General features: G+C 44.3%; 1 protein-coding gene across 4 annotated transcripts; it reads left to right on the top strand.

Annotated features, from left to right (window-relative positions):
* Positions 1 to 3,836: 3,836 nt before the first annotated feature.
* On the top strand, positions 3,837 to 22,163 carry LOC125107151 (uncharacterized). 4 transcript variants are annotated; one of them, XM_047741929.1, is made up of 3 exons: positions 3,837 to 4,355; positions 4,642 to 4,942; positions 21,991 to 22,163. In XM_047741929.1, the coding sequence occupies exons 1-2, from the start codon at positions 3,969 to 3,971 to the stop codon at positions 4,891 to 4,893; spliced, it is 639 nt and encodes a 212-aa protein (XP_047597885.1). In that variant the 5' UTR covers positions 3,837 to 3,968; the 3' UTR covers positions 4,894 to 4,942; positions 21,991 to 22,163. The 4 variants fall into 4 exon arrangements, with proteins under 4 accessions (XP_047597885.1, XP_047597884.1, XP_047597883.1 ...); XM_047741928.1 differs by lacking the exon at positions 21,991 to 22,163 and adding an exon at positions 17,101 to 17,488; XM_047741927.1 differs by lacking the exon at positions 21,991 to 22,163 and adding an exon at positions 5,910 to 6,308.
* Positions 22,164 to 23,857: the final 1,694 nt, after the last annotated feature.

Genomic DNA, 23,857 nt, shown 5'->3' with positions numbered 1-23,857 from the left:
ACATCATACCCACATCTGTAACTGTAGAAGAATCAACATGAAATTTACAGTTTGGATTTTAAAAATCATGAGATTAAAAACATTAGATTCATAACTTTGTAAGATAGAGGTGATAATCATCTGGTTTTGAAATTAGTTCTGTTGGCGGTTCTATGAGTTTTGGGCTGCGCTGTCGTGCAAACTAGAGGGAGGGGAGGGGCTATCCGTAGAGGGAGGGGCCTCCTTTGTGTCCACGGTGCTCAGGACTAAGGTGCTGTATGGGTTTGGAGCTTTCCTACCTTTATTTCTTTTTTCAGCAGGTAAGACAACACAGACATTTACTGCAGAATAAAGGTCTTAAGTGAAGTTGAGTCAAATGATCAAACTATATAAATGTATCTTAAGTTTCAAAAAGGTTGAAGGGCATTTTATGATAAAATGGGGCTGCTTTATTAAAATCAAGGTAAATGGCAAATTATGGTATAATTAAATCGTTTCTAATTCAACTCAAATTTCATACTTACTTTTTACTGATGATTTAGTTTCCTGTATGTGCCCTTTAGGTACAGACTTTGGAAACTGGTCATTTTTTTTTTTTAAGATTTTATTATTTGTCAGAGAGAGCACAAGCAAGGGGAGTGGCAGGCAGAGGAAGAAGCAGGCTTCCCACTGAGCAAGGACCCAGATGTGGGACTCGATTCCAGGACCCTGGGATCATGATCTGAGCCGAAGGCAGCTGCTTAATTGACTGAGCCAATGAAAACTAGACATTTTACTTATAAACTGAATTTACAAGCTTGTTTTTAAGCTTCTACCGTACAGCATTCTACAAAGGCTACATAAACAAAAGTATAAAACTGAATGTACTTGCAAATCTTGCCTGGAGTATGGGATGATTGAAAATTCTCATAGTTCTTCCCTCCCCTGAAATACATCTCCTCTTGCTTCTGGTTTATTAACTGAGCACAAGCATTTCAACAATTTGAGATAAAGTTTGAAATGCATATAAACCAGAGTAGAAGAATTATATATGTTCATATTCCCATGAAGCTCTTTTGGGAAGCTTTTTTGGAAATTCAGGAGAAATCACCAAACTGTGAAACAGGGTAGAAGCAGAGGTCTTCAGGAGCTGAACACAAATCCCGCGAAGCCTTCTGCTACAACCGATCTTGTGATGCTCTAAAAGATTCTGTAATTCTCTGTAGTGACACCTAGTGGCTGGTGGCCATATCTGCATCAGATGCCTTTAGAAAACAATGCTACTTTTACTTGTTTTAAGTGGAAAAACTTTACCCTCCACTGCCAAATCACAGTTTAATCACCCCACAACAGAGTAGAAAGCCAGTTGTCTTTTAACATTGATTTGAAAGCTACATTCATTAGAATTCTTGGGTGGGATGTGCAAAAGGGGATGGACAGAAATAACCAAATCCTTGGCAAGGTCCATTACTATATAATATACATTTTTTTTAAAAGATGTTATTTATTTGAGTGAGAGAGAGAGAAGGAGCAATGAGTGGGAGGCAGACAGAGAGAGGGAGAGAAGCAGACTCCCAGCTGAGCAGGAAGCCCAATGCGGGATTCCATCCCTGGGGCAGGGGATCAAAGCTGAGCCAAAGGCAGATGCTTAACGGACGAAGCCACCCAGGCACCCCTATTTAATGTACATTGTAGAGTCTAATGAAACAAGTGAGAAACTGTCCCCTTATTTGAACAATCTGATAAGAGAAAGGAAACAATTCCACCAGAGTCAAGCCTCCTCACCTGGAGAGTCAAGAGGCAAGTGTGCTAGAGACGAGTTTTGTAGATTCTTGTAAGGAGCCTCCTTTCAGCTTCTCAAATTCTTCCTTCTTCGTATCTTCTTGCTCAAGAATTAAATATAAATCTGTGATGGGAAGATGATGTATGGTGCTCACTGAACATTTCTAAATCCTCAGGAATACTTAACTCGTGAACACATTTCTACTGACCACAGGCTTAGTAAAGTACTGGGGAAAACAAATGCGAGGACTCCCAATTTCCAACGAGGCACCAAGTTTCTGTCATCTTCCACCCTGTGCTGGTAGATGCAGCAGCTAGCTCTGTTAAACTAGGTAACTTAAGTTTCCTAGGACAACCAGAGTAATATTCACAGGATCATCTTGCTTTTTAAATTTTTTTTAAAGATTTTATTTATTTATTTGACAGAGATCACAAGTAGGCAGAGAGGCAGACAGAGAGGAGGAAGCAGGCTCCCTGATGAGCAGAGAGGCGGTTTCGCGGCTCTATCCCAGGACCCTGGGATCATGACCTGAGCCGAAGGCAGAGGCCTAACCCACTGAGCCACCCAGGCCCCAACCCCCTTTTTTTAAATGCACCATAATTCCCTTAACCAATTTTCTCTTGTTGGACACTTGGTTTAAAATATTTTGACCGCTGCAGATAGCTTGGCAACGAGCATCCTCACACACACACTTTTGTATCCAGTACTGAGATTTTAAGTGTAATGAATGATTTAAGATATGCAAAAGAGCACAAATCATTGTTTCAAAGTACTCGTGTACCCACCGCTCAGCTTGAGAAATCCTTAGCAGTAGAACTGGAGCCCCTTTGCATTCTTCTTGACCCTGTCCCCTTTCCTCTCCCAGGGGTGAGCTCCTCATGTGGTGTATGGGTCATTCTTCTGCATTTCTTTATGCCTTCCCTACCAGGCGGGCGTGTATCTCTGTAGCACATGGATATGAACCGCTTAGTATTTAACGTCTGATATAGTTCGCTACTATGTACAGGTTTTCTGTACACAATATAAAGAAAAATTTACATAGCAAATATCATGGCAGCTTTCAACCCCTCCATGAGGTAAGGGGCCTCACCCATTTTGGTCACTGCCTCATCCCCGAGGCCCAGACCAGTGCTTGGCACACGTTGCTTGGCAAAATAAATGTCAATGAATGCTTGCTGCATGAAGCTACATTTCAGTGTAAATAGAAGGGAATGCTAGCTAGTGTTGACATAAGGAAAGAGAGAACAAATTCGGATGAATCGGGTCTGTTCCAGCACTTCGCCTAGGGCAGCCTTGTGTAAGTTTCGAAGGGCTGGGAGTGATAAAAAGCCTCTTACCAGTACCTGGTCGTCCCAGGTGAGTGGGCGTCTAATGTAGGCAACCCTTTTATCTGTGGGGCCTCTCTTTTTCCTCAAGGCAGGGTGCCCGGGAAGCCTGGGAGACCAACCTGTCTGTACAAGGAGAAGCCAAGGCACTGGGATGCTGTTGAGTTTAATCCGAAATGATACCAAGGGGAGAACCTGGGATGATTCAGAGTCTAAAAATGCATTGTGCAAACAGACCCGGTGCCAAGCTCCCGGGTAATCTGGCTGTGCTGGGGAAGGCTCTGGATGAGGAATGCTGGGCTCCAACCTCAACACATGCTTCAACAAGGAGCCAAAGTACACCTCAACCAGAAATCGGTCAAGGCTGCTCTGATTTCTGAAATAGATCGTTAGCTGGAACTCACCGCTCATCCTAAACAAGTCAGGTCTAGTGAGGGAAACTAACACTTCAAAGTACTGAACGAAGAGGGGGCACCTGGGTGGCTCGGTTGGTTAAGTGTCTGCCTTCGGTTCAGGTCATGATCCCAGGGTCCTGGGATCGAGGCCCGTGTCACCAGGTTCCCTGCTCAGGAGGAGCCTGCTTCCCCAACCCCGCTTGTGCATGCACACTCTCTCTCTTTCTCTTTGACAAATAAATAAATCTTTTTAAAAATCAAAACAAAATCAGAGTACTGAATGAAGAAACATTACCCCCCCCACAATGTTTTCCTCACATGTGCATACTCGCCACACCAAAAATGTGGCCTTTGCCCAAAAGCAATTTTTCCAGTTTTTGTGGTCTTACATCATAAAGCTTGAATGGCGGTTGGCCTGGAACTGAATTCTGTTGGCAGAGTCAACCGCATCCCAGCAGTGCCTAGGGCATAATGTAATGATGATGTCAAACCCTCCTGTTTCCTTCGATGAGACAAGAAAGTCTCCCAGGACCCCTGGTGGGCTCGCTGCGTGGAGGTAACATCTTGGCGCTCAAGAGCATCGGTCTGACCTTGAGCCACCTCCATCCAGCCACCTGCTCCATTTCCGGTTTCCAGGCTCCACAGCAATCAGGTGCCATGGAAGCTGCCAGGTGCCCGGAAGGAGCTCTGAAACCAGGCCTTGTTTGCAGTCCCAGCTGCCAGACGGATCCAGGTGAGGGCAATCAACCTTATCCCGGAGCCAGCATTGAGAGCACCTTCTGGGCTCCTCCTCCAGGACGGCCCCTGCCCCTCTTACCTGGCCTTTTGCAGGCCCGCTTGCTTCCTCCATACCTGGACTCTGCAATGAGAAGGAACAGGACCGTCGACAGCAAGGTAGAACCTTCCTAGCAGGAATCCGCTCCCTGTTCCTCCTTCTGTCCCTCCCTGTCCGGCCGAGGCTTGCTTCTTGATTTCCCCTTTCACAGAGGGTAGGGGAGATGAGGAAGAAAGCTTAACATGTGAGCTTTGGGACAACTTCCCTTGGGATCATAGGACCAGAGTGGCTGACTCTTGCCCATGTCCTGGCTATAGCTAAGATGAGTGTCATACAAAATGGTAAAATCAACACGCTTCTCAGATTCTCCAACAACCCCTTTCCTCTTCTCTCTTCCATCTGCAGGCTTCCCTTCAACCCACGGCCAGGTCCCAGGGACCTCTAACCACCATGATGTCTGCCCGCACACTCTTCTCTCGCTTCCTTCCTTCCTGGCTCTGCACAGGAGACGGTTGGGATAAGACGTGGTTAAAGGAATTCACACCCCTGGGTGATAACCGAGCCCTTCAATGCCATGTTCCCGGGATCGACAGTAGCGTTGGGCACGCGGTAGCCACTCAACAAGTATCTGCTGACTACAAGACTGAAAAAGTGTGAAATCCCAAGGATGCATCCACCCCCCGGGGTATTTGCCCAGAGGAATAAGGTAACGCTAACTGCCACCACTTACTTGCAGCTTACAAGCCACGTTTACACACTCAAAGGATAGGGTCTGTGCATTTCCAACAGCTCTGTGGTCTAGTTGATGTTTTATTGTACGGAAGAAATCTTACAAATGATACCATTGGGGAAACTCCTTCCTGGCTTGCACAAGCCTAACCCTGCATCCCTAATCATTCCCTCAAGCGCATAGACCTCTTTGCTTTTCACAGACCCACTGAGATTCTTAGGAAGGGACAGAAAAAGAAACTAAGCCTCTTTCCTCTCCTCTCCTCTCCTCTCCTCTCCTCTCCTCTCCTCTCCTCTCCTCTCCTCTCCTCTTCCCTCCTCTCCTTCCGTCTCTTCTCCTTTCCTCTTTCTTTATTTCTTTCTGACTGTTCTGGAATGTTTGAGGAAAATCTTGGGCTTGACACAGCCACTCTCTGTCTGGGAAGTGTCAGGTCAACCTCTTGCAATTTTTTTCCTATTTTCCCTCTTCGTGTGTCTCTCCTGAGTGTGTTGTCCTGTTTCCTGAGGCAGGAACCTGTCTTTGGGCAAGGTCAGAGTGTCGATGGTACCTCTGGGGGCAGCTTTGTGGCAGCCGGTGACACAGCAGGCCGGATATCAGCTGTTGCTAATGACTGAAACTTGCGTGCGAAGGGACATGTTAGGAACAGCACTCACCTCCATCAGGCCACTCTCAGGCCCAGGGAAGAGAAGACAGGCAGTGACTCACATCACGGCAGCAGAACCCGTAGTCACCGGGGCTACAGGAAAATGACCTGAAAGAAAGGAGGAACCAAGAAGGAAGCCCTCACTTCCCGGCATCCCTCCCAGCTTCCCCCATCTCCACTCACCTCCCCACCCCTGCCTGAAGCCAACTCCCCTCCTCCAACCTCATCAAGTCCTCTAGCCACATGGGGGATGTGCTTCTCCTTCCCTAACCTGCTTCTCCCTTCTCTGTGCTTCTGCAGGTCATTCCTTCTGCCTCCAAGGCTCGTCCTTCAAGTCTGTATTCGTTTGATCTCTCCCTGGCCTTCAAAGCCCAAGTCAAACGTTTTCTGTCCTTTGCAACTTTCCCCTAATACCCTTATAGGGACCATAGACCATGGCTATGCTGTGTCAAGAAGAATTTATAAACTTTGTACTTGGTGCTCGGCTTGACGATAACTGAAGTGGGGGATTCGGAGGAGGTAGAAGATGCAATCTGTGCTCCCAGGGACCAGAGAGCCCAGTCCGAGAGGCAGTGGGGCTGTCATGAGACCATAGAAACCAAGATCGACCCATCTGCGGTTGCTTGGGAGAATCACTGCACATTTTTAAGTAAAGAAGTTCCTGGTTCTTGGGGCACCTGGGTGGTTCAGTGGGTTAAAGCCTCTGCCTTCAGCTCAGGTCATGATCTCAAGGTCCTGGGATCGAGTCCCGCATCGGGCTCTCTGCTCAGCAGGAAGCCCGCTTCCTCCTCTCTCTCTACCTGCCTCTCTGCCTAGTTGTGATCTCTGTCAAATAAATAAATACAATCTTAAAAAAGAAGAAGAAGAAGAAGAAGAAGAAGAAGAAGAAGAAGAAGAAGAAGAAGAAATTGTTCCTGCTTCTAATTTTCCTGGATCTTTCTATATAAAGTTACTCATGTTGGAAACAGCTTGACTGAGAATCGGTGCTTGCGGGGCAGGGCACCTGCCCTTCAATTTCTTCGGAGCTGGTGATTCATGGGGCACAGTGGCATCTCATGATGGACACCTGGTTTTGGCAGGTTTGGGAAGGATCTTGTGGGAAAGATGAAACAGAGGCAGGGGCTGGTTGCAGATGCTTGGAGTAGTTGGAGTAGGAGGTAAGAGAGACTGGGTTAGACTGCGGCCAGGAGAATGAAACTAGAAGGGGTGGCCAGCATCACTGTTCCCAACCTTGCCTGAGGCAATAAAGAAGCTCTTGAAGGAAGAGAGTTTTGAAATTGTGCTAGGAGAAAGAGAGAGTGTCCAAAGGTATGGAACCCCAAATCAAGAAGGGATTTTCTATCTCGGAGAGGCTGCCATTGTATTTGAAAGTCTAATGTGCTCAGATTGTGTTTTACGCCCCCCACACACACCCGGTAAGATTCAGTGTGTTGACTGTGAAATTTTGTGGGTGTGTGACAATGCATTTTGTGGCATTGGTGATTATCTCAAGGAACCCAGAGAACCCCAGAGCCGCTTGTTCCCCAGAATTATTTGATCTGGTCTTGAGTTGTCCTACCAGGTCTGACTTTCCAACAATGATGGCTTGCATTTCTCAATCAGAATTTTTATCTACAAACATTGTTAGTGCTCTTATGGAAAAATAGTCACAACGTTTGTTGCAGAAAACAGAAGCTAACCCTATAAAGATATGTGTAAATACAAGATCCCCAAATTACCAATCAATTCACGACCCAAAAGTAATTATGAACATTTTATGGTCTGCTTTCAATGTTGTCTTAAAGTTTGTACATGTGTGTTTTATTTTTTTATAAACACATTCTATTATTCTGTTATTTTCAAAGAATCATCTTTGTTCTTTTTTTTAATTAAAGATTTTATTTATTTGTTTGAGAGAGAGAATGAGAGAGAGAAAGAGTATGAGAAGAAGGAGGGTCAGAGGGAGAAACAGACTGCCTGCCAAGCAGGGAGCCTGATGCGGGACTCAATCCCAGGACTCTGGGATCATGACCTGAGCCAAAGGCAGTCACTTAACCAACTGAGCCACCGGGGAACCCCAAAGAATCATCTTTGAATGCTGACTCCCTCTTTGCCTGGGGCTGGGAGGGGATGAAGAAACAACCGCACAGGAAAACCGTAGTTCTATTCTAGAAGTAGACGTCCAGACCTCAATTACCCAACTTCTCAGCTCTGAATCTTAGTCCTGGAGGCATTTGGACCCCAGGCCTGCTTCCTGCTCTTCCAGTTCCTAATTTGGGGGCTTAAGGGAGTGAGCAGGCTGGAGGGGCAGGAGCTACTGAACTCAAGGTATTAGAGTTGATTCCGTGTTGAGACCTGAAGTCTCTACAGATAACCTTTGATCCACCTGTGAGGAGATGAACTCTCTTTGATTCCTGGAGATCCTCCAGCACTTTCCTTCACTGGAGTCCCAAATGGAAGCACAGGGACTCAAGAGTTGAAAGGCCCATGTGTGCGGCATCATGTCCAATCTCCCGTCTGGGATAGGAACCCCTCCCCAACATTCCCACCTGGTAGCCCCCAACCTCAGTCGGTCATCACTAGAATAAAGAAATCAGGGCTGTTGATGTCATTGTTGGACGCCCCAAAGGCCAGACAATTCTATATTGATTTTCAGCTAAAATCTGATTTGAAATGAGGTGAAATGATAGAAAAATTACTTACTTTCTTGTGATGGTCTTGCCCTCAGAGATCATTTATTTTAGGCTATGTGGAAAGACTCCAGTTTCTTAGGAAAGGCGAAGGGCCATGAACCTCCTGAAATTAGACACAAAACCATGTGAGTGTGAGCATATGTGCTCTGTGGTTTGGAAGGGGGGCTTGGGGCCAGAGCTTCTGTGAGATTCTGTAAGCCCAGGAGTCCCACAGGGCTCCACGCCAGCCCTCGAGCCCCACGTTGAGTTGAGGGAGTCACACTCCAAAGGAGTATAGACCAGATCTGGGATCTCCTTCAGATCTTGCTCAGCGAGGGGCACACTGACATCCCCACATGTCAGCTTGTCTCAGAGGTGCTGGGGTTTTGTCTTTAGCCTAGAAAAAGTCCCCCTTCCCCAAGCAGGGCCCAGCAACGTGCAGTGTGTCTGAAGGCCAGCCACGTGGAAACAAGATGCCATCTGGGGCCTTTTTGTCGGTCCTGCTCTCATTTCTCAGATGTGGCCGCCTGTCTGGGCCTGGACTTCTCTTGGTCAGCGCCCGCCCAGCTACTGAAGAGGCATGAGGGATAATGGTTGTGTTTATGGAGCTGGAGTGTGTCACAAGGTTCTGCAGACAAAGGGCCCCACATTCCTAACTCATCATCTGCACACCCATTCAGGAAAAGGAAAGGAGAGCCTTGTCGCTAAACACACACACACAAAGGGACACTCTTCTCTCTTGTTTTTAGTGGTAAGCCTTGTCTGGGGGTTACATGGTCTAATATGCTTGAAAATATTTTGATATAATCTCTGTGCGCTGTGAAGAGGCTCCGATTTTCCAAACGTGGTTAGTTAGCATTTGAAAACCCCTAATGAGGGATCCCCGCTTCAGAGAGGGTAGGTTCCTTAGCGTTTCAAATATGATGACTTAAATCTCCACCACAGACATGCTCTGTGTCCAAGAGCATCAGGGATGTTGGAAGTTCTGTTTTCCCTGGAGGAATGGGTGGTGTTCAAGTCATGCAAATTGGTAACACCAGGTCTCAAATGAAATAAAAAAGAAACTAAAGCCTTTACAGATAAATATGTTCCAGTTTTTCTTGTCCTCTGTAGGCTATCTCAAGAGTTTATCATAGCTGTGGAGTTAAATCCAAAATATTTAATTTATCAGTTCTGCTTCGCTGGGCTGGAGCCTCCTTATGGCAGTCAGCAACCCTCGCTTCCGCACAGGCTGGTTAGGTTTTAGCTACACAGTCCCGCCTTCTTGGCTTAAGCAGGTTAGACTGTGACTCTTTTTAAGACCTGCTCATGTTCCATTGCCTTGGCCAGAAACTCTCCTAGACAGAGCTCTACTACTCCCTGAAGACACTAACCATTTTTAAACCTTCATTTTCTCATCTATGAAATGAGAAAAAAAAATCACTACCTACTATATTACTAAGAATTTAATGAGATTATGTCTGTAAGGGGTTTAGCTGGGTGCCTAGCACAGGGAAAATGCTATTGTCTTCAGTATTAGCACCTAGGTAACTCCTGTTTGATCACCAAAACTCATCTCAAGTGTCTTCTTTTCTAGAGGGTTTCTCTGGTCACCTTCTCACACCCAAATAGTCCCTGCTCCAGGCTCTCACAAAGTCTAGCCAACCACTATGGAAGTGTGTATCACACTCTATGGTCAGTTTTCCTTTTGTGTATTATCTCCACCTAAAAACCATTAGCTCCTTCAGGAAGGGAGTTATGCCTTTTTTTTTTTTTTTTTAATAACAAAGTCCCCAGTGCCTAGTATATAACAGATACTCAATAACTACTTAATAAGTTAATGAACAAATGCATGAACTACTTAGGGATGCATGGCTCCCTAAAGAGACCCTCGGGAGGAGGCCTTGAGAATTACCATCCAATGGTGGAATGGTAGTCACCTGGAAAAGGAGTAAAGGAAGTTGATTTGGAAATTTCGGATAGAGATCAGCAGAATATAAGGAAATGCTTCTGTGACTGTTCAAAACTGGAATGAGCTCCCTCAGTGGTATTTCCTTGCCCAGCGTTATTTCAGCAGGGGCCAGAAATAGTAGATGGATGTACCCATGGCGTAGGAGAGTGGTCTATAAGATGCTGTCTCACATTTTTTGACATTCTCGACCATTCCATCTGAGAAACAGTTTTGTGAAACATTCTGAAATAAATACTTGAGCTTTATTATATATTGATTCTCTATCTTAATGTCCTTAACTCTTCTAAGTATACTTTTTAGTTTTCAAATGATCTGTATGTCTTTTGATCAATTTTATTACTTGCATATGTTCTTATCCCATATGTGACTAATAACAAAGATGATTTTATTGAAATAAATTCTGTGAGATTGTTGCTTTGGCTGTTGCAAAATGGAGGTAGAGTTGTAAACCATTTGTATCAGATTTTTGGGTTTTAGGTCCACTTACCGAAAGCACAACAATGGCTGAGGAGGCCATTTTGGCTTTAACACCAGAATGATTTTAAACCAACAATAGTTTTAAAAATAAAAAATCAAGTAAATCTTGAGTTGACCCAAACCTCTAATTTCACAGTATGAGTGGATGCTGAAAAATTTTGAAAACCTCCAGAGAAAAGTCAAACCCAGAATAAGCCAATGTATGGCGGCCAATTAACCCTTGGGTGGGGAATATTTCAAGTTTTAACTTGTGTGCAAACTTTATGTAACCAGGAAGTTCCCATGTTAGTTCTGGGGTAAGTCCCTTTAATCACAGAGGAACACAATAGGGGGCTTTCCATTAGGCAGACATTATGTGAATACATTTTTAAAAATTGATCTAATCTACTCATCAAGAATGATCTTGTTATTTTTGTTAGTCAGTAGCCCTGGATTAAACATTTAGCAATTTTTTTCTGAAGCTTCTTTGGAAAAGCAGAGAGACCAGGAAGGAACCTTAGGAAAGAACCAGATCACTGCAAGGGTTTGTACCTTGCAAGCATTTTTTCTTTTTTTTATTACTTTTTGAATTTTTCTCCACATCAATGGGGCAAGCATGTAGGAGAGTTTGAAAGCTATGCCTTAAGATTAACCATCTCTTTTCAACACCAAGCAGAAAGAAGACCAAGATAAGCAGCTAAAGTGTGATGCTTTCAGTAAAATCAGATTATTTGAGAATTATCCAGTTTGGCTCCCTGTCTTGGTCAAATAAACATAATTTTAGTTACATCTTGACTCCACCGGTGGCCACGGACATAGGGTTTACTGATACTCATCTCTGAGAATCTTCCTTGGCTTTAACAAAACATAGGGCTTGCTATTGTTTTTCATGATGAATGTGACAACTGGTCCCACCCTGGTGTGCAGATCACACTAGGAAAATGAAAATTCCTGGCAAAAGCCTATGAATAAATAAGAAGCCTCCTAGTCACTGACAAAAATAAGCCATTATGGCATTTCTGCTGGTAATCTCATTATTTGGAAATATGCACCATATGGTGTTGAGGACAGACTCACAATAAACTGCTAAATTTCTTAAAAGATTTCCTGTGGTATAAAATTGATAAGGTAACATTCTCAATCTCATTATACTCCAATTCCTTTTTTTTTTTCCTTTTCTAATATGCCATGTCAAGAATAGAGTAAGTAAATGACACCCAACATCTCAACAGCTGGATAGTGCAATTAATCTTATAAGATTATTAAGCTCACAGAATAACATGGACTTAAAAAAAACAAAACAAAACAATAACACAACTGTAGTGTACTAATGCTTGCCTTTTAGGCATTGTATAGATGTAAAATTTTATTTCATGTTTAGAAGAGTCCTTATTTATAAAGAGGGAGGAGGAGGGGAATCCCAGTAGTCAAAGTGTGGTTTAAAGTTTCCCTTAAATTCCTATAGTTCTATATAAGAAACAATATTATGCCTTTGAATTTGTGATGCCTTTTCTGAAGGTGATGCTCAAGAAACTAGAATTTTCTGAGATTAAGCCACTCTGAGAATTCTAAAATATTTTCAGCTTGCGAGGAAGTCCTATATCTGAATTACTTGTCATTTCTCCTAATACTGAAATCAAAATCGCCTTGAGCTTTGAGAAGATATTCTATATAAAACAACATTTTGGCAACAATACATCAGTGTATCTTTGAGCAGAGACATCTCAATAATGAGCTCTGTTTTGGGCACCATTCTATAGGGCATGAATTTAATATTCTGCCTATTCAGGACACGAGAGTGGTGATCATACATACCATCTAGGCTCTCCCAACTTATTTATTGTTTCTCCAAAATATCTTAACTTGAATACTAAGGAAGGAACCTGGCCCAGAGACTGAGAAACACTTCACTCTGTGGTAGCTCTTCGTGTCCAACTACCAACATCCACTACGGTGGTAGGAGTACTCTCTTTATTTTTAATTTTTTCTTAAATATGTTTATCTGTATTGATGCAGTGTCATCAAACAGAAAGGCAAACCTCAGCAATTTCTTCCCATGGAAGAATGATCCCCCTAAAACTGGAAACATTTGTTACACTAAGGAAAGTTCAAGCCAAAATGTCTCTCTGTAATTGTAAAAGCCACAGTGGTCTCCTATGTTACCTGTGTGGTTATATGCTTCAAGTTGGGTTGGGAAGGAGGAAGCTGGAATGGGCGGTCTTTGACCTCAAATGATTTGGGGACCTGGGCTTGCCTAGGCAAGCTGCTATTCCATATGAGACACAGCACATATGAAGCTACCTGCAGAATGGCAATATTCAGTGCATTCTATAATATTTCTTGGCCCCAAACAGCTAAATTCTCTTTTAGTCCTGTTGGGTAAAAAAGCAAAAGGAATATGGAGAAACACTATGACAGGTTCAAGGCCACAAAATGGTAGAAGAAGGTGAGGTTTAAATGTGTATGTGTGTGTGTGTGTGTGTGTGTGTAATCAGCTTTTTTTTTTTTAAGATTTTTTATTTATTTGACAGAGAGATCACAAGTAGGCAGAGAGGTAGGCAGATAGAAATGGGGAAGCAGGCTCCCTGCTGAGCAGAGAACTCAACATGGGGCTCTATCCCAGGACCCTGAGATCGTGACCTGAGCTGAAGGCAAATGCTTAACCCTCTGAGCCACCCAGGCACCCCTGTAATCAGCTTTTAAACAATCCTTTCTTACAGTGGTATTCACAGTGGTTAAGAGCAAAGTAATTTTTTATCATTTTCATAAAAAATTGAAGATATTTACTTTTAAATTTCTTTTTTTTAGGATTTTATTTATTTGTCAGAGAGAGAGAGAGAGAGAGCACAAGCTGGCAGAGTGGCAGGCAGAGGCAGAGAGAGAAGCAGGCTTCCTGCTGAGCAAAGAGCCTGTTGTGGGGCTTGATCCCAGGATTCTGGGATCATGACCCGAGCTGAAGGCAGCTGCTTAACTGACTGAGCCACCCAGGCATCCTGAGATACCTACTTTTAAAAAGATCAAGTTCTAGCAGCACCTGGGTAGCTCTGTTGGTTAGATGTCTGCCTTTGGCTCAGCTCATGATTTCTGGGTCTAGGAATGGAGCCCCACATCAGGCTCTCTGCTGGGCTGCAAATCTGCTTCTCCCTCTCCCTCTGTGATCTTTTGCGCGCATGTTCTCTCAAATAAATAAACAAAATCTTAAAAAAAAAAAAAAAAAAAGATCAAGTTCTGAAGATAGTAACAAGGGCCCCGGAAGGACCAGATGAATATTTTCCACAGGAAAGGTCTGTCCAATGGCAGGGGACCTCGACTGGGATCTTAAGGGAAAACTGAGAACCAATGAGTAAGCATCATCATAATGGAGAACAGTTTAGCTCAAACAGGGAAAAACTTTCTACCAAGTCAAGCTGCCTGACTGAACTCGATCGAACTGAGGTTTCTCAGAAGACTTACTACTTTGTCTCCTGCATGTCCTAAAGGACTCAGACGACTGACGTACTTCAGACCGGATGTGACATGGCCAGAAGTTTCTCCCCATGACTCAAGGGACATGATATATTTTTGGCCCCGGGGATGTCAATAATATTCATGACATTGACACATTCAAAAGGGAATACTGAAGATGAGAAAGAAATACGTGTAAAACTCAAAATCTTTTATTCTTTCGTTTACTACGAGAAGGCAGGCACGTGGCAGATGACTCCATCATGGTAAGAAGAAGTTTGCTCTAACAATCATTGATCTTCTTGGGGCGTCTGTTATCTCATAGTTTTGTCTCATTCCATCTTCATAAAAGTTTTAGGAAAAAGGGTACAATCATTAGCCTCATTTCTTAAGCACAGAGGTGTTCACTGTTACCCAAGTATGAACAATCAGTAAATGGCGTAGCTCGAACTCGGACCCAGAGCTGTCTACTTCCATTCCCACAGTCTTAACCACTATATTCACAGGGGACTGGAGCCTTCCAGATATTTTGAATGGCTGCAGCCCAGGCAGCCCTGAATCAGGCTCCCTGCAGAGGAACTTTGACTCAGAACTTGAAAAGACAGCACCAGCCCCGAATCACACCATCTCATAATTATTTAGGACTTTGGAAAACAGTAGCTATCACCGATGTATTAACAATAATGCCTGAGGAGGAGATGAAATTAAGAATGTATGATTATTTGAATTACATCAGAGACAATTTGGGCGAGTAGACCAATATTTCACATAGGCAAAGTTGGACTATTCAGTTGCATTTAGTAATACAATGTTCTTTTTTTTTTTTTTTTTTTTTCTGAAAACAAAATAAGAGACACATTTGAATGGAATGATCCAGGTTCAATATTAAGAATGAATTCCTGGAAGAGGAATCATAAAGCTTAGGAATTATAAATTATAGTTATATTGTAATTAATTATTTTAAAGCTTAGGAATAGATTATAAATCTTAGGAATAGATTGCCAAGGAAAGTTGTGACTTATAAATTATAATTTATAAATTATAAAGCTTAGTTAGGAACAGATTATCAAGGAAAGTTGTGACTTAAAAAAAAAATTACTCACCTCTGGGGACTAAGTTGTATTTTTACTACAGGAATGACTATATGAGGCTCAAAAATATTCAGTAGGGGAAAAAGTTAGCTAAATTGTTGTTTACTGGCATGCGGTTTTAAAATAATGAACCCCTTCCCCTCCCCCACCTTTTTTTTTTGCTTTTGAGCTATTTGAAGAGAAAATTCGGACCTAGCTCACTTTTTCCAAATGTCTGTGCTGTGACATCAATGGCACTTTGCAAAGCAATCTGTATTCACATTTTAGGCTTTTTCACTTCTGTTGGCTAATTTCTGAGTTGGAAGACGAAGTAGAGGTCATTTGAGTTGAGTCTCCTGCCGTCTCTTGCTGCTTTTGGCTTAAGGATCCTGCTTCCCAGGCTAGAAGGTACAGTTCTCTCTAGTGTGTGGGCTCTGCCTGTGTAAGGACCAGTAATGAGCCTCGCTCTGCCAGCAACACAGATAAATCCACTGAAAGCTTCGGGAAGCCATTACATATGTGGTGTTTCCTTGTTGATTAAATGATTCTTTCATCCCACAGTGGATGAAATACTAAGTAGTTCTGCTTCCCGACATGAGATTTGGACATCACCCAGTCCCTTGGAAAAGCTGACCAATCTGCCCTCCAAGGAACTGGTGAGACTTTGTGAGAACCCGGAAAGCCAGATCCACGGGAGACCTCCTCCAGCTTGGGGTAGCGGTCCCAGAGGCTTTTCCTGATGTTGAGACTTTGTTTCCTCTCCTATAAAACGGGGTCAATGAAACTAAGCATATGAAAGCACTGGGTAACCTACAAAGTACCAGAGACATGCTGTGTTAGGTTTTGGTACAATTATTGGATTTCCCACTGGCGTGGCAGCATTTTTACAATTCTGATCAAACTGGAAAATTGCCTTCCAAATTCATAATTATTAAGTCCCAATTATAGAGACTTTACTATGAGCACAGCTCGTGAAAATACAGACCTTATTTAGTCCTCACCTCATAACCAAGGTAGTATTATTATCTCTAATAATAGGTCTATGTATATTTATTACTAATTCGTAAACGAGAAAACTGAGGTGTAGAGAAAGTGGGTAACTTGCTCCGTGTTATGAAGCTTGGAAGAGCTGGTAGGCATCGGGCCCACATTTGTCTGATTCATTACCTGAGAATCCTACTGTGGCTTCAACTTGATCTTCTGCATTCCCCAAAAGGAAGGATTTTCATTCTGAGCTGGGAATGGATTTTAGTGAACGTCCATCGTAGCTTTGGATCACGTGCTGCCCCTGTTCTGCGGGGCCAAGTTCTTGATCTTTTCGCCGGGTCCTGGCCTGATGTTGTTCTTGTCACATGTGTTTAGGGTAGTTGATGCCATGGGTTCCCCACCAGTACCCACTTTCCCAGCCAGTGCACCCATCCTGTAGCTGCCAACAGCTCACAGCTGCTCCCATTCTGGAAAATTCCCCACTCCCCCTGCCCCACACCACTTGGGATAGCCTCCCTACAGGAATTCTGTGCCTTTAAAGCCTTCATTTCAGTACACTTTCTTCCTGAGCTATTTATGTTAATTTTTTCCCTTTGTTAGGAAATAATCCTGGTTTCTTCCTTTGGAAGGAGGAGGGGGTACGGATCATTTTAGATTTAGGTATGGTGTCCTGAACACTTGTAATCTAAGAGTTTCTGGGAAGAAGTTGTTCTTAATTATTAACTATTGACTAAACACTGACACCGGCAATGGCAGATTTGGTCCCTGATTCTTGTCATACACTTATAGAAATGGTGAGATATTAGAGAAGGTACCATACGGTTCCTACTAGTCACTAAAACTCTGCTGACTTGGGGTTGCCAGGCATTTGAAGGGTAATTGTCTTTTTCCCTCTCACAGAGCCTGAAATGGCATCTTTTTTCTTCCCCCAGGGAAAGCACCTTCTTGTGACTTTCTCTTTGCCTGGGCTGCCTGCTGCTTCCTCAGTCAGGCTCGAGAGATAGTGATCATCACACTGAGACACCAGGACTAGGCTGTTATGTGTCCCCCTGAAGCAACAACACAGCACTTCTTTGAGCCAGAGAAATAAAAAGAATAAAAAGGCACTTTCCAAAGGAACTGATCTTAACAATTTGAAAGGAAAGTTTCTGAAAATCGCAGAAAATTGGCAATGGAGGGAAAGTATCTGTTTGGGGAAACGGACCAAAGAATGAGACCTTTAGTTTCTACCCATTAATCATTTACAATTTTTAGTCTAGGCGGATAAACAAGTCCCACCACAAAGAGATAAGAAAGCTGGAGAGCCTCATAGGAACGTTTACAAGTTCAAAGTCAAAAGATTAGTTGATGTAGCCAATGTGATCAATTTCAAGGTTTGGGTTTCCCCCAGAGTGAGGGCCGAGCCTTGAAGGCGATGTGAGGACAACAGAGTGATTTCAGGATTCCTCTTGGATGGCACTGAGCCCTTGCTAAGCCACCGGGCCTTCCGATACCTACGATAGACCCCTTTGTCTTCTACTCGTTTCTCCTTGACTTTTTCCTTCTTACTAATAATCTTTGATTACTTAATCTCTTTAGTTTAAAAAATCCTTTATTCATTCCCCAAATTTTCATAATCTTCCTTCCCCTGTTCACCTTATTTCAGAGCCTACCAACCCTCTCCTCGTTCCATAGAGCATCCTTCCAGGTGAGATACAACACAGAGTTGGTTAAAGTAGCTGGTACGGTTGTTACTTCGACTCCCACAGTTCAAGACCACCGTCCTAGGAACTCACCAGCATGTTTCCAAATATTGTTTCTTGCCGCTTTCTTCCCAGACCGTTTTTCTTCCAGACTCTGCGTCTCTGGATGACCCAGCAAAGGTCTTAGGAAACAATTAGCTCATGGAAGGACTTCCTGCGCCTGGAAAAGATACCTCAAAGCTTTCTTTCAAAATAAATGCCTGAAATGCCCCCTCATCCCCGTAGTAATTTTTTTTTTTAAAGATTTTATTTGTTTATTTAACAGAGAGACACACAGAGAAAGGGAACACAAGCAGGGGGAGTGGGAGAGGGAGAAGCAGGCTTCCCTCAGAGCAGAGATCCCGATGTGGGACTCAATCCCAGGACCCTGGGATCATGACCTGAGCTGAAGGCAGCCACCCAACGGCAGAGCCACCCAGGTGCCCCTCCCTGTGGTAATTTGATGTTGCTTTTCCTCCAAGCCAAATACGTTCACTCCTTGGTTACAATGCAAATGTCCATCAGGATAGAAAACACACCCATCCATGGATAACTGCCCATGAATAATCCAATGAAGTACAGAAAACCATTTAAAACACATTAAATGGTATTCAAGCTATTCATAATCAGTGTGAACTGAGCGATGCAGAATAAAAATAAAACTTCAGATGGTAACTAATTTTTCTGTTTTCTCTGCCCGGGGAAGCCGTCAAAGAGAAGATCTTAGAGCCCATACGTTAATTTGTCTCTGACTGAAACAGCCAGTTTTCAATAGGCAGTGTCTTCAATAATGCTGTCACTCTTTTTTCTTTTTTCTTTCTAATTTTTGATGGTGGAACACAGTGATGCACTAGACACAATGCTGTCCTCTGACCGGGAAGAGAAATGAAATGAGTCCTTGGGACCCTATCACTACTGCTTCCTCGGTCTTTCCGGTCTTGTTCTAATGTCCCTTCCCCCCACCACCCCCCATCCCATGCCCGCTCTGCGGTGTCTCCCAAGAACCAGCCCTTGTTCTTGCCGGGTGGTTTAAATCTCCTTTTTTTTGGACAATTACAAAAAGTAAGTGCTCAGTTTAAAAAAAAAAAAAAAGAGAGAGAGGAAAATATAAGCCCATTCATAACTTTTTCAGAGATACTGGCATTTTGGTGTCTTTGCTTTTTTTTCTTTTAATTACACTAGTTGAGATCATTTTATGTATCCATTTAGCCAATGTGCTATTTTTTTTTTTTACTTAACACTATTTTGTAATCATTTCTCACATTAAAATTATTAATAAAGCATGATTTTTAAAAATTTATTTATTTGACAGAGAGAGAAACAGCAAGAGAGGGAACGCAAGCAGGAGGAGTGAGAGAGGGAGAAGCAGGCTCCCGTGGAGCCTGATGGAGGACTCGATCCCAGGATTCTGGAATCAGGACCTGAGAGGAAGGCAAATGCTTAATTACTCAGCCACCCAGTGAAGCTGATTTTGAAAGATTCATCAGATTATATGGTGTGACTTCTTCATAATTTATTCTACTGTTCCTGTGCGATGCGCGTGTGGTCTCTTTCTGACTTTGCTCTGGTAAATAATATGACAAACGCTTCCCCCTGCATATCTCTCGTCTTTTAGCAGGGTGTTCTTGAAGACCCCAGAAACGACTCCGTAACACCACACTGCCATCATCAGTTACAGGATGGAGTTAGAATTTTGAAGAGAGAAGGGGTTCTTGCTTTGTTTGCTTACTAAAAAGGTTAACCTTGGGGCGCCTGGGTGGCTCAGTGGGTTAAGCCTCTGCCTTCAGCTCAGGTCATGATCTCAGGGTCCTGGGATCAAGCCCCGAATCGGGCTCTCTGCTCAGCAGGGAGTCAGCTTCCCCCTCTCCCTCTGCCTGCCCCTCTGCCTACTTGTGATCTCTCTCAATCTGTCCAATAAATAAACAAAATCATAAGGTTAACCATCTTTGGGTGTGGCCAAAGTCAGAGGCAGACAAAACAAATGCCGTCGACTTGTGATGCATGCGTGGGTTATCATTTAGGCCCCAGACAGAGGTGACGTGACAGCTGAGCAGTTTCTAACTAGTAAAACCGAGATCCCAGGTTTCCTAGCTTGTCCTCGCCATGCGTCATTCCAGAATGGAGGCTGGTCCTTCTTTGTCTGTTGATCCCTGTGTGCCCACTGCCTATTTAAGACACACACACCGGACAGTCTCAGAGTAGAAAACTGAAGTCAAAGAGAGACGTGTCTAAAGCAGAAGTGACCCTCTCTCCTCTCCTAGACTACCTTGTCCTGTTCGAACGTCAGAGCACAGCCATTTTGGCTGGTTCTCCCCCACTGATGTCCACAGAAGGACCCTCACTCCCTCTAGTGGAGGACACGCCAGGCATACAGGCTAGTCTGGCCCTGCAAGGTCCAGAAGCCAAGAACTGGTGTCCTTAAATGCCCTCCTGAAACAATGGCAGCCGTGTCTCTCAAGGAGACTCTTCTGACTCCATAGAAGGTTTTGTCTTTAACAGGCCATCTGTGGCTACTGCTGCCACAAGACAAGACATCAGGGGATGTTCTTCCCTTCAGGCCAATAGCCCAGCTTCATTTTTTTTCTTTTCAAAGATTTTATTTATTTATTTGAGAGAGAGAGAGAGAGAGAGAGAGAGAGCAACAGAGCTATCGAGAGAAAGTAGGAGCAGAGGGAGAGGGAGAGGGAGAAGCAGGCTCCCTGATGAGCAGGGAGCCCAATGTGGGGCTCCATCCCAGGCTGGGATCATGACCTGAACTGAAAGCAGATGCTTAACCGACTGAGCCAGCTGGGCTTTTTATCTTTTTATCTTTTCATTAATTCAGTAATCTACTGAGTTGTGTGTCTCTGTCACCAGTGGTAGTGACTTGTGATTCACGTTCTGCTGTGTCATGGCCAAAATGCGTTGCTAATATAAACAGAGCCTAGGATAAAGCAGCTGAGAACCTGAGAATCCTCAAAATATTGCAAAAAGTCACTCAATCACTTTTGTTTTGCTTTCTGTAAATGTAAACTTTTAGGAATGTTGAGACAAAACAGAAGAGAATATTACAAGAGTGACCGGCAAGAGACATTTAGAGCTCTGTCCAGAGTCCCTATATGGGATTCTTTGTTACAGCTGTGCCAATCACCTTGGAGAGCCGCTATTTCAAGAATGAACTGAAAAGTTTCCATATGTGAACTGTCTAAATCCTTTATTGATCTCTTCTTATGGTGATAAAGTCCTGCTACAGCCAGACGAGGAGACCTTGTTCCTGACAATTTCCACCTACCTGGCCACCTTCTACTTAACCTATCTACTTACCTACCTCCCTACCCACTTCCTATCAATCTATCTACCTGTACCTACCCTCCTACTTCCTACCCACTCATCTCCTCCCTACCTCCTACCCACTTACCCACTTATCTGCCTACCTGCCTAAGGCAAATTGCTTGAAAGCTCTGGGTTTAGAATTTTTTTGTAAAATTAGAGGATTGAATTTGAGGAGCTATAAATAGCTCTTCCAGTTATAAGTCTGCGTGGGGGGGGGAAGTACTTAGCCTCTCTGTAGAGAGCAACCTACGGGAAGATTCTGTTCCTCTCTGCGGTCTGCTGCCATCACTGTTTACTAATGATCTAAGGCAAGTTCTAGCAACAAAGGAGGAAGCCCCCCCCCACCCCGCCCCATTCCTGGCTCAGTCCCCTGCATATTCCCTTGCTGTTAGGTCCGGAGCACGTGCACTGCCCAATCTGTACTGGTCAAAGGTCCCGCAGCCTTCCCATCCCTCAGGTGAATTTGCAATAGGCACGGAAAATGTCCCCATTTCATGGGAATCTCAAGCATGAGAATGCTGCCCTCAAATTCTTTGCGTTTTATTTAAACTGAGATCAGAGTGAACGCGATAGCTCTGACCTGTGCAAATACAATAAGCACTTCAGCCCAGAAACAGTTTTCCCTCTTTTATTAGGTTGGGCTTTCAGATTGTGTTTGAAGAGGAGCTATTTATGGGCTCACAAACAAAGTGCCCAAGGGAAGGAATTTCAAGGATGTCCTTGAGCAAATTCAGGGGTGTTTATTTCAAGAGGCGACACTGCTCCTTAACCCTTTATCTTCTGGCACAGGTCACCTCCTCCAGCTGCGCCCCCAGAAGCCTGGGAGAGAGGCGTAGTCCGGCGTGGGCTGAGAACACACGGGGTGACCTTGGGAAAGTCACTTCCTCCCTGTGCTGCTCTTGCTCTGGAAATCAAGGCTGATGGTGATGTCCTAAGGCACAGGAAAAGAAAAGAAGTTCATCGGGAGGAGGTAGGGTGCGTTGAGGCTGCCCCTGTTACTTTTAGGGCCCCTTCCTGACCTGGTGTTTTCAGGCCTTTAGTCATGGCCATTTTCTGGAAGGAATGCATGAACTTTTTTTTTTTTTTTTTTTTTTTTTTTTAAATAAAGTAGCCTCCTACCTCTCTGGTGTGCCCCAGGAAAGTGTAGATTTTCTCACAGAATCAATTTGTTGGGCAAAAGCGCGGTTCGCCAGGGTGGGCTATTGGGAACCGCCGCGGAAGCCTTCCTCTGCCTCTCCAGGTTCAGGCAACGGGCAACTGTGTGGGAACCATATCCTGTGATTTGGCTTTTGCTCTTCTGCTGTTCACAGCTTAGTCATTTGACAACTCTTAATTTGGGGTTAAAGAAAGTAAAAAAAAAAAAAAAATCTTTTATTCCATGGCTTGGTTACCTTCTTAAGAGTTTGATGAGGGAGGAGGTTGAACCTCCTGATAGAAGGGGGCGGAGCCACAGTTCCCGAAATACTCGCACGTGGTGTTCATAGTCGATACTCCAGAAAGAGGTTTTGTGCTCAAATGATTTAGTTAGCATTTCTCAGAGTGAACAAAGAAATTCCTGTTCTCACTGGAACCTCAGTTGACCCTGCTGCTGTGTCGTCCCATGACTGGTGATAGGAGGCTTGGGAGCATCCTTGAGCCTCCGGCACTCGGACTGGTAGGAGGCAAATGGCTGGTCGATGGCGAGGGAGGATGAGTCTCTGATCAAATGACCGGACTCCCGGGTTGAAGAACGGCTGCATTCACAGGGCCAGACACTCCCTTATGCCTCCTCCTCCACAATCTCCCAGGCCCCCTGGTACTCATTCTGCCACTGCTTACAGCTCGGGACCAGGGTCCCTGTCCTAGGCCCTGTGCTTAAAGCCTTGCCCTGGCTCTCTGCCGAAGGGCTCTCCCCAAGCAATTAATCGGCCAGCCAGCGTGGATCCTAAGAGCTGGGAGTGGTCATCTGCCATCTGCCGGAGGGGATAGTGGGCACCCCCCAAACTGTGCTTCCCTGAGGAGCTACATCAGAGTCCTAATACTCCCAGAGGAATAAAACAATGCCTACCCAGAGCCTCTCTACCCCAGTGGTTCTCGGAATACAGTTTCCAAAGCAGAAGCATCACATCACCCAGGAATTCGTTAGACATGTAGATTCTTGGACCCCGATCAAAACTACTGAGTCAGAAACGCTCACGGATGGGACCGGCGGTCAGTGCTTTAACAGCCCTCTTGGCGATTCTGAGGCCTGCTCATAGCTGACAACTGCTCTTCAGAACTGGGCTATGCTCTGGCGGGCCTGAGACTCAGACGTTCCCGGCTTAAAGGCTCTGGGGCCACCTTCAGGGTTTGTACAGGCCTCTGGATCCAAGGGTGGGCGTACCTGCAGTGGCCAAAAGCAGCTCTCAGACGAAGCTGGGGGGACCAGGGCTTGCACCTGGTGGTCTGCGTCGCTCACATTCCTACGTCAAGTATCGAAGTCACCGTGAAAGTACATTTTTCCGAGTATGAGGCTAAAACACAATTTATTTAACAGTCTGTTAGTTGATGTGATAACTTTTAAATATTTAGACATATGGTAGACAAGCCTCCATTTTTACTCTCATCCTGGTCTCTGCACATGTTAGGGGTCATCCTGCTGCTCAAAGGCTATGATCTTTTATTGACCAGTTCATTC

This window comes from Lutra lutra, chromosome 8, assembly GCF_902655055.1.
Source record: "Lutra lutra chromosome 8, mLutLut1.2, whole genome shotgun sequence".
Taxonomy (NCBI): Eukaryota; Metazoa; Chordata; class Mammalia; order Carnivora; family Mustelidae; genus Lutra; species Lutra lutra.
Note: the sequence above shows the minus strand (reverse complement) of the source record. Positions and strands in the feature narration are given on the sequence as shown.

Bases quoted from the DNA above. Each gene is read 5' to 3' on its own strand.
- LOC125107151 (XM_047741929.1), top strand. From the start codon at position 3,969: ATGAGACAAGAAAGTCTCCCAGGACCCCTGGTGGGCTCGCTGCGTGGA. The intron at 4,356-4,641 runs GTAGAACCTTCC...TTCCATCTGCAG, and splicing joins ACAGGACCGTCGACAGCAAG to GCTTCCCTTCAACCCACGGC.